Raw genomic sequence first — 8,240 nt, forward strand, 5'->3', positions numbered from 1 at the left:
TTTCATCCCCACGGACCGGCCTCTCTCCGCAGCAGGGCCTTCAGGATTGGCTTGTTGGGAGCTGAAACCGGGGTGTGGGTGACACTAACGCTCACCGCAGCCACGGCGTGTGTGTGGGTAACAGAGAATGCTCCACTTCTAACTGAGAAGAGCCCATCCTTCGAGTGTGTTTTTATTTTTTATTTTCCCTTTTTGCCTTGGTTTTGGGGGAGAGATCCAGGCGGTATCCAACGGTTCTGGTGCCGCTCTGCAGCCTGGTCACGGGAGCTGCCACTCATTTCACAAGGGCTGTGGCAGTGAGAGGTCACGCCGAGCTGGGGAGGGTTAGTGTCACCCAGACAGGGAGAAACACCCGTGAGCTGAGGCACCAGCAGCGGGATTTTAACAGTCACCCTTCCTCACAGGAGGGAGATGGCTTTTCCAGCACGTTTTTTAACGTCTCTCTCTGATCTCCCAAGCGAAGCAGAGGGACCACCAGGGTAGAAGGTTGTTGGGAGCTGTTCCCAACACAGTTATCCGTCACAGAAGGATCAAACAACAGCAACCCCCAGCGTGTGTCAGGAAGCTGATGAGCTACAACAAACAGATCCTTGTTTTAATCCCTCAGCTGCTTTTCTGCCCTCGCCTGTGGGCAGAGAGCTCCTGCTGGGTGGGGGCTCTTGGAGCACAGAGACGGGGGCTCTCGGAGCCGCTCTTCTGCCGGGTGTTGCTGCAGGAACGCTCCTGCGGCTTCTCCTGGCGCTGGTTTCTAACAGAGCCCTGAGCAGGGCCGAGAGGCGCCGCAGGAAGGCGAGTGGCTGTGGGGCTCCCGCTGCCAGGGTTTCCCCTTTGAGACCCAGAGCCACCGTGTGGAGCTGGGAAAAGGAACCCATTGGAGTGAGAAATGGGATTTCTCCGCTGACTCTTTCCCCGTCAGCGCCTGACATCTGGAAGTCTTGTCTCTGGGCGAGGAGGGATGAATGGAAGCTGCTGAGTGGAGGCAGAGTCCTCTGTCAGCCCCGTGGCGGCAGGGAATCTTTTCTAGCCCAGAGCAATGATGGCCCAGGATCCCGCTCCAAGGAGTTCAGGAGAAGGGACCGGGCAGGGAGGGAGCGCTGCAGACGCAGGTCCCTGGGTGCTGTTCTGAGCCCCTTAAGGAACAGGGGGTTTCGGAGGCCGGGGCCCTGCGGTGCTCACCGGGCTGAGCAGCAGCAGATTTGGGGGGGAGGGGGGGAGCTGCAAGAGGAGAAGGGAATTATTTTGCAGGGTTTACATTTTATTGCCGTGAGGTGCATGCGCCAGCGTGTCCTCCACCAGCTGCCCTCTGACCGGAATGCGTGTGAGACGCTCCCCCGCCGCAGCCCCACCGCCTCCCGCAGCATGGATTTACCCGCCTGTCCCTCCCCTGGCTTTGCATGATCCCTGGGCACTCCCTGACTTTACGCAGAAGCCTGGGATTGCCGGGAACGCCGCAGAGGAGCCCGCGGGGCTGGGGCAGCGGGAGGATTTCAGCGGCAGAAACTGGGTTTAATATTTTTTCCCTCGTCTGTCCCGTGCTTACCCTTCCCAGCAGCGCACGCGGGAGGAAGAGGACGAGGTGTCTCTGTGCATCACTACGGAGCAGGGCCCCGTGTCTGCTCTCCCTCAGCCCCTCGTGTGTCCCCGGGGTGGCGGTGACAGCGAGGAGCCCGTGCTCCTGGGCAGGAGATGGAGAGAGCCCTGTGTGAGGGTGGGGGAGTCCCCTCCCGTGTGAGATGGGAGCCTTGTGCTGCAGGGAGGTGTGAGGAGCTGTAACCATGTGCCGCGGGCCCCTCTGTGCTCCTCCCTGCTGCCCCTCACCCTGAGCTCCCCTCCGGCCGCCGCAGCCGGTGACATGGGGCGCAGGCATCGGGGTCTGTGTCCCCGTCCTGGTGCTTGGGGAGCAACAACTGCAGCCCCCGGGGCTCACCCCGTCACCACGCACCCAGGGACGTTAGAGCTCGAGTGACTTTGTCCAACTCCTTCTAATCTTTTCCTTTTCCCTTCCTCCTCTCTTCCCGACGCAAGGAATTGTGGAAACGTGTTCTGCTCCAGTTGCTGTAACCAGAAGGTGCCCGTTCCCAGCCAGCAGCTCTTCGAGCCCAGCAGAGTCTGCAAATCCTGCTATCGCAGCTTGCACCCCAGCGGCTCCAGCCTTGACCTCGAACTGGACAAACCCATCACTGCCACCTCCAATTGAAGTCCCAGCCCACGAACGGCCGGGGAGCAGCCGGTGCCGACTCTTCCCCATCAGAGGAGGCGGGTTCTGGGCGGGCCGAGGCCGGGAGGAGGCGGGAGCCCTGCACTTTGGAGGTTGGGGCCCGGGACGCCGCTCGGCGGGACGGAGCTCCGGGACGTACCGCTGGATTGTGGGATCCTCCTTTTCCAGCTCTTCCCCCTTCCCTTCCGGTCCTATCTGTGTGTATGTGTCTACGTGCGTGCGTGTGTGTGTATATATATAATAATATATATATGTCCGTTTGTTTGCTGGAAGATGGTGGAAGCGGGAAGGGAGCTGGTGCCAGAACCAGGTTTCCCTCCGTGTTTCCCGCTGCTGAGCCGTGTCAGAGGGACGATTCCGGGGAGGAAAGGAGACGAGGGGCGTCAGCCCGGCCGGGGCGCGCAGCGGGGCCGCCTGTAGCGTCAGCGCTAGAGCTTTCAATCACTCCTCACTTCCCAACGAGACACTGCTGTTTGGGAACCTGTTGCTGCTATAGAAGAAACGGGAATCTCTTTCCCAGGAGAGCACCCTCCCTCTGCCCTGAGAGCGGCTGTCGCTGTCCTCGCTGCGGGAAGGGGGATCGGGTGGGGGTCTCCACGCCGGGGGGCTCTGTCCTTGCACACACAATCCAGGTGTCCTGGCACCATCGGCCCCCCCCGCGGTGGCTCCCGTGGACGAGGCTGGGAACGGGAAACGGGCGCTTGTTTGCGAGAAGAGGGTTGAAGGGTCTGCCCGGGCGAGGGAGGCGTGACCCGGGCACCTCTCTTTGGAGTCCTCTAAACACAATTCATTATTTAAATCTTAAATCCCAGTGGGAAAGTAAACAACCTTCCACTCGTGTCCCTGCCCCAGCTGAGGGAGGGTGTGCGGGATGCGGGGCCGCGTTTGGGGCAGGGTGTGTGTCGGGGCAGGGTGTGTGTCAGGGCAGGGTGTGTCGGCTGAGGGAGGGTGTGCGGGATGTGGGGCCGCATTTGGGGCCACGTTTGGGGCAGCGTGTGTGTCAGGGCAGGGTGTGTGTCAGGGTGGGCACACGCAGCCCCTCCTCCTGCTGCCGAGACTCGCACTTTAATGAGAATGTCCCGACCAGCCCCTCGGATCCCGGGGGGTTCCTGGGCTCGGCCCCTCGCAGGGCACCACTGCTGGGCTCTGCCCCCTTCCCCAGCCCGTGCCCAGTGCTCCAGAGAGGAGCATCCTGCCTGAGGATTTTGGAAAGCCCTACAATACATCGTGGATTCCCCTTCTCCCTCCTGTCCCGATCTGAGTCGCTTTTAAGGTCACCTCATTAAAGTGTGAATCTCCTGAGTATCTGTTTTTTAACGAGTGGTGGGTTCTCGTCCCTTCCCTGTTCCCCGGAGCCCGCTCAGCGCGGCGGGGCCAGGAGGAGACACGGATCCTGCTTCCAGGGCATCGCCCCGACAAAGGTCCTGCTTCTCTGGTGATGTTCTCAAGAACAAACCAATCCTGCTGGAGTATCAGAGAGTTTTAAATACAAAAGCTCAACAATCTAAGAAACCTTGGGAAAGGAGGGCTTCCCTTCCCTTCCCTGGAATGTCGCAATGGCGTGATCCAACGCGGGTATCGCGCAGAGAAAACCATCGGGAATGTTTGTGAGGTCTGAGGGGGAAAGAAGCACCAGGGTGTTCTGTTGTTGGCTGTGAACTCCCCACACCCTTTGCAGAAGGAGCGTTGGGGCTGCGGTGGCACAAGCTGAGGATTCCCAAGACAAACTGGGATGTGGGGGGGGGTTCAGCGGAGCGGCCGGTGTGTCCTCACGGGACGGGCTCCGGGAACGGGGCGTCTGGGCACCTCCCCGGGGACGGGCTCCAAGGGCTTCTCAGACCATCAGGAGGGAGGAGAAGCCACCGATGGGTTCTGTGGGGGAGTCAATCTCAAACGTTTGTTCCCAAAGCAGCGCGGCCGACGGCCGGAGCTCCCCGTGGGGCTGGGGGGGGGAGCCCCTGTGGCCACTAACACTGTGTGAAGGGCTTGCGGTGCAACCAGAGAGTCAAAAAGGGGTCTAAGATTCTGCAGCTCCTGGTGACAGGTGCCAAGAGGTTCTGATACGGGTTTTCGGGGTCTGTGATGTACAGTGTGAATAAACGCTTGCAGCTCTTAGTCTTTTTTTGATCGATGAAGCACTTTTTTTATTAATATTATTTTTCTTTGTATGTAAAGGAGGAAGCAGTATCTCTCCGTAGCTGTACATATAACCCTCCTCTCCTAAAGAGAGTAAAGTGCTCCTATATTTTTCATTTTTTGTCAAAGCGAGAAGTAAATACTTTAGAATTGTTAAATATATAAATAAAAGTGAATAAAGTTTAGACTTCTGCATGGGAGCATTTGCTAACACACTTTCTAATTTTTTTATTTTTCTTCCCTGTCCTTCGTAGGGGGTGGGTTTGAGGTTCAGCAGAAACACCAAGGCCTTTGGAGGGGGAGGCTGCAGCGGGGCCTCCTCTTGCTTTGCTTTGCTTTTCAGCTGCGTGTCTTTGTGAGGAACAACAAACCCTTCCTCCTAAACTTGGAATTAAAATTAGGAAGCTTGGTTTTCCTGGCACGAGGGTCCCGGGGAGGGGACAAAGACACCACCCGCGTGTGGCACCATGTTCCTGGAGCTGGGGAGCTCTGCCAGAACCTCCCTGTCCCCGCAACCCCCTTGTTCTTTTGCCCTTTAACCACCCGTGGTACCTCAGAGCCTTGAGCCCATCACCTTGGCCCAAGTGCAGGAGCAGCTTTGGGTGACGTTTGGGGAAGGGAGCTCAGTGTCCCCGTCCCTGCAGCCACCGGCGGGAGGCGAGAGCCCGGTTCCCCCCTGCACACCTTCCCCTCCCCCTCCCTGCTGCTGGTGGGGCCGGGGCTCTTCGGGAACAAACCCAACTCCCGCAGGTTTTAATCTCTTTCCATCCCGCCCCCAGAAGGTGGGAACCCAACTGCTCTGTGTCCGGAAAAAGTCTCCTCCCGCCCCAGGGGCCGATTGTTCTCATTTCCTTGGGCCACTCGCTGGTTCCAGCCGCTCCCCTCGCACACGCTCCCCCGCTGCTTCTCTTCTTACCTATTTGAAACCAAGAGGATTTGCCCTGAATTTGGGGGCGAGCAACTGGGAGTTACTTTGGGACAAGCCCGTTCTGATCACAATCGTTGTGCACAATCGCTTGATAATCTGCTGGTATTTATTGAATCAAGTGAAACTGCAGCCTCTGGGCAGAGCCGTGATGGCAGCTGGGGGGGGGGCGGGGCGGGGGGGGGCTTTACAGCTTCAAGAGTGAAAAAGTGTCTCTAACGGTTTGCACTATTAAGAAGGTGCAAAGGAACAGCAGGTTTTCAGGGATGCACCAAAATTGGGGTTTGTGGAGCTCCCTTCATCCCTGAGTTGCTCCAAAGACCTGTCTCACTGACCCATCGCTCTTGGGGCGGGTTGGTGCTCCCGGCCCTGCAGGCTTCGGGTGTTCCTCACTGAGTGGAACCCACCAGGCTCCTCCGTGTCCTCGGGGGGAGAAGTTTTTATCTCCCACAAAGCGTGAAACCATTCTTTTGCAGAAGAGCTTTGCGTCAGGGGTGGCTCTGCTGAGAGCACACAGCCGGCCCCGGGCACCACCTCATTTCCTGCTGATGAGTTCTTCCTAACGAGCTCCTGTCCTCTTCCCCTCTGTCAGGGCTCCTGCGCGGGGAGGACAGCGCTGCTCTTCTCTGTGAAACCATCTCCTGACACACGGGGTGGTTGGTGCGGCTTCTCGGGAGCCTCACAAATAGTGGCTGAGGGATGGGACAGTCAGAGGAGCGGAGGTCCCTCGGGTGGGACAGGGCCCAGCCCGGCCTCTCCTGGCTGGGGGAGGTGGCAGAGCAGCCGTTCCACGGCAGGTTGTTGCTCACAGCTTCATTAATGGTGCTGGTGAGGTGTGGTGGTGAGGAGCCAAAGGCTCTGTGGTGGGGAAGGGTGAGGAGGTGTCGGGAACCGCTCCACAGATGGAGGGGAACACCCTGCCCAGGGTCAGTGGGGAGGACGCGGGGGGGGTGGGAGACGCTCGGGCGCGCTGAGTGAGGGCAGCACCCGGCCTCTGCTGGGGCGCGGGACGGGGAGTGGGTGTTACCCAGGGCTGGATGGTGGGCGTCACTGGGAGCCAGCCCCTGGGCTCCACGGAGTGACCCTTCTTGATTAAGAAGCGAAAGCAGCGATTTGGGGTGTTTTGGGAGGAAGGGGGAGGGGGAGGGACGCAGCCCCCACCCGCGCAGGGCACAGTCTGCGCTGCCGGAGCTGCCGCTGCTCCGGGAGGGGGTTTCCTCCGAGGGACGGCAGCGGTTCCCGGGGGTCTCGGTGCCATCACGGACAGGGCAGGGCTGGGGACGCTGCCCAGACCCAGCCCCCGCAGCAGGAAGCAGCTTTTTTACCAATTCAGCCTGGTTTTTGGTTAAAGGAGGAGTCCACCAGCATTAGAGCGAGGAGGCAGAAGGAGAAAGCCCCGTGTCCGTCTGTCCTGTCCCACGCTGCACCCACGGGACAGTCCTGGGCAGGGGAAAAACCAATTCCCACCCCGTTCTCCCCCCATCCGAGCTCGGATCGTTGCATTTCGGGATTTGAGGTTACCATATTCTTCAGACTTTCAAATTTTTTAAAATGCTGCTAAAGTTTTATCTTACTATTTAACAACTCTGTTTTTTAAACCGATTTCCCGTCGTTACGTTATGAAATGATTTTTACCTTGCAGTGGCAACAGGTGATGCAGTTGATTGTACTTTATTATTATTTTTTTGGTGGAATTTGTATTAAAATGGCACCTGATTCCTGATCGATGACGTCAGGACCGTTTAAATGTTTTCAAACCTTTGAGAGCAGAGAGCTGTCTGCAGCAGTGCAAAGTGTTACACCCTCGTGCTATTTCGTTTGTAACAGCATTTATTCTGCTGTAGCCTCAGAGTGAATATTTAGATCTTAATAAATTTGTCATTTTCCTACACGGTGACACTTTTACAGTCCCTTGTGTTTTCTGTATCAGTCCCTCCCGCAGGGCAGTTCATGGGGGTTGTTTTCAGGCAAACTGTAGCTCTGTATTAGGAAAAAGTAATTCTGAGCGTTGGAAAACACGTAGAATTCCTGGGGAGAGGCGCTGGGAGAGCCCGGATCCTGCCACTGGCCAGAGCCCGGGGCTTCGGAGCGGGGCGCTCGGGGGGAAGGGAGGCTGCGGGTGGCTCAGCAGCAGCTCCACAGACAATTCCAGCAGCAGGGAATGCAGCTCCACAGACAATTCCAGCAGCAGGGAATGCAGTGATTCTCCTTCCGTGCCGTGTTCATCGCCTCCCGCCCTGCCCAGGCCAGAGCTGCCGACGGGCTCTGCTGCCGGCACCGTTTCGCTCAGAGCCGCCTGTTTTTCTCTCGTTTTCCCATTCTCCTCATTTTTACACACCACCTTTCTGTGTTTGATGCCCGTGAAGCCTTTGACACCAAACGACTGCAGCAACGGAGGAGATTTTTTCCAACCCAAATATTATTTATTCACCAAAAAGCAGGTATGAGAAATGCTGCCATGGAAGGTCCTTGGGTGCTGACTCCGTGTTCTAGCTCTCTTTGTTCTGTTATTGTTTTTCCTCTGTTACTAGCAACTTCCTAATTAGAAACTTCTGGTCACTGGGGTAATACCCTGCGGGCTGAGCACGAGGAGGAGGGCGCGATGAGGGCTGAGGTGTTTGCTCTGGTGGAGGATCACAGGAGTTCAGTCTCACGCTGGAGTCAGGAGTGATGGCCGTGTGGACTGCAGAACCATCAGGGCACGTGCCCAGGGAACAAACCAGCTCACAGAGAATAAGAAAACTCTTCTTAAGAAAAATTAAGAAAATTATTTTTTTTTCTTGGATTTTGGTACCAGCTTATAGAGTTTTCACGTGATTTGAGTGGTGGTGAGTTCAGTCTCTCCAACTCCCTGAAAGGAGGGTGTAGCCAGGGGGGGTTGGTCTCTTCTCCCAAGGAACAGGTGATGGGACAAGAGGAAATGGCCTCAAGTTGCACCCGGGGAGGGTCAGGGTGGAGAGG

The 8,240-nt window shown here is 57.5% G+C and overlaps 2 protein-coding genes across 6 annotated transcripts in view; both read left to right on the forward strand.

Annotated features, from left to right (window-relative positions):
• Positions 1–2,197, forward strand: part of MTMR3 (myotubularin related protein 3) — a 90,575-nt gene extending 88,378 nt beyond the window's left edge. For all 4 annotated transcript variants that reach the window (XM_014940099.1, XM_014940178.1, XM_014940255.1 and 1 more), the window contains one exon: positions 2,026–2,197. In XM_014940099.1, coding sequence (XP_014795585.1) covers positions 2,026–2,197 — 172 coding nt within the window. The remainder of the gene's footprint in view (positions 1–2,025) is intronic.
• Positions 2,198–2,199: 2 nt separating this feature from the next.
• Positions 2,200–4,171, forward strand: LOC106887058. Of its 2 annotated transcripts, none has more exons than XM_014940529.1 (2): positions 2,200–3,147; positions 3,212–4,171. In XM_014940529.1, exons 1-2 carry the CDS (start codon positions 2,422–2,424, stop codon positions 3,416–3,418), a joined length of 933 nt encoding a protein of 310 aa, XP_014796015.1. In that variant the 5' UTR covers positions 2,200–2,421; the 3' UTR covers positions 3,419–4,171. The 2 variants fall into 2 exon arrangements, with proteins under 2 accessions (XP_014796015.1, XP_014795931.1); XM_014940445.1 differs by having other exon boundaries at positions 3,229–4,171.
• Positions 4,172–8,240: the final 4,069 nt, after the last annotated feature.

Source organism: Calidris pugnax, unplaced genomic scaffold (genome assembly GCF_001431845.1).
Source record: "Calidris pugnax isolate Ruff unplaced genomic scaffold, ASM143184v1 scaffold7, whole genome shotgun sequence".
Classification (NCBI taxonomy): Eukaryota; Metazoa; Chordata; class Aves; order Charadriiformes; family Scolopacidae; genus Calidris; species Calidris pugnax.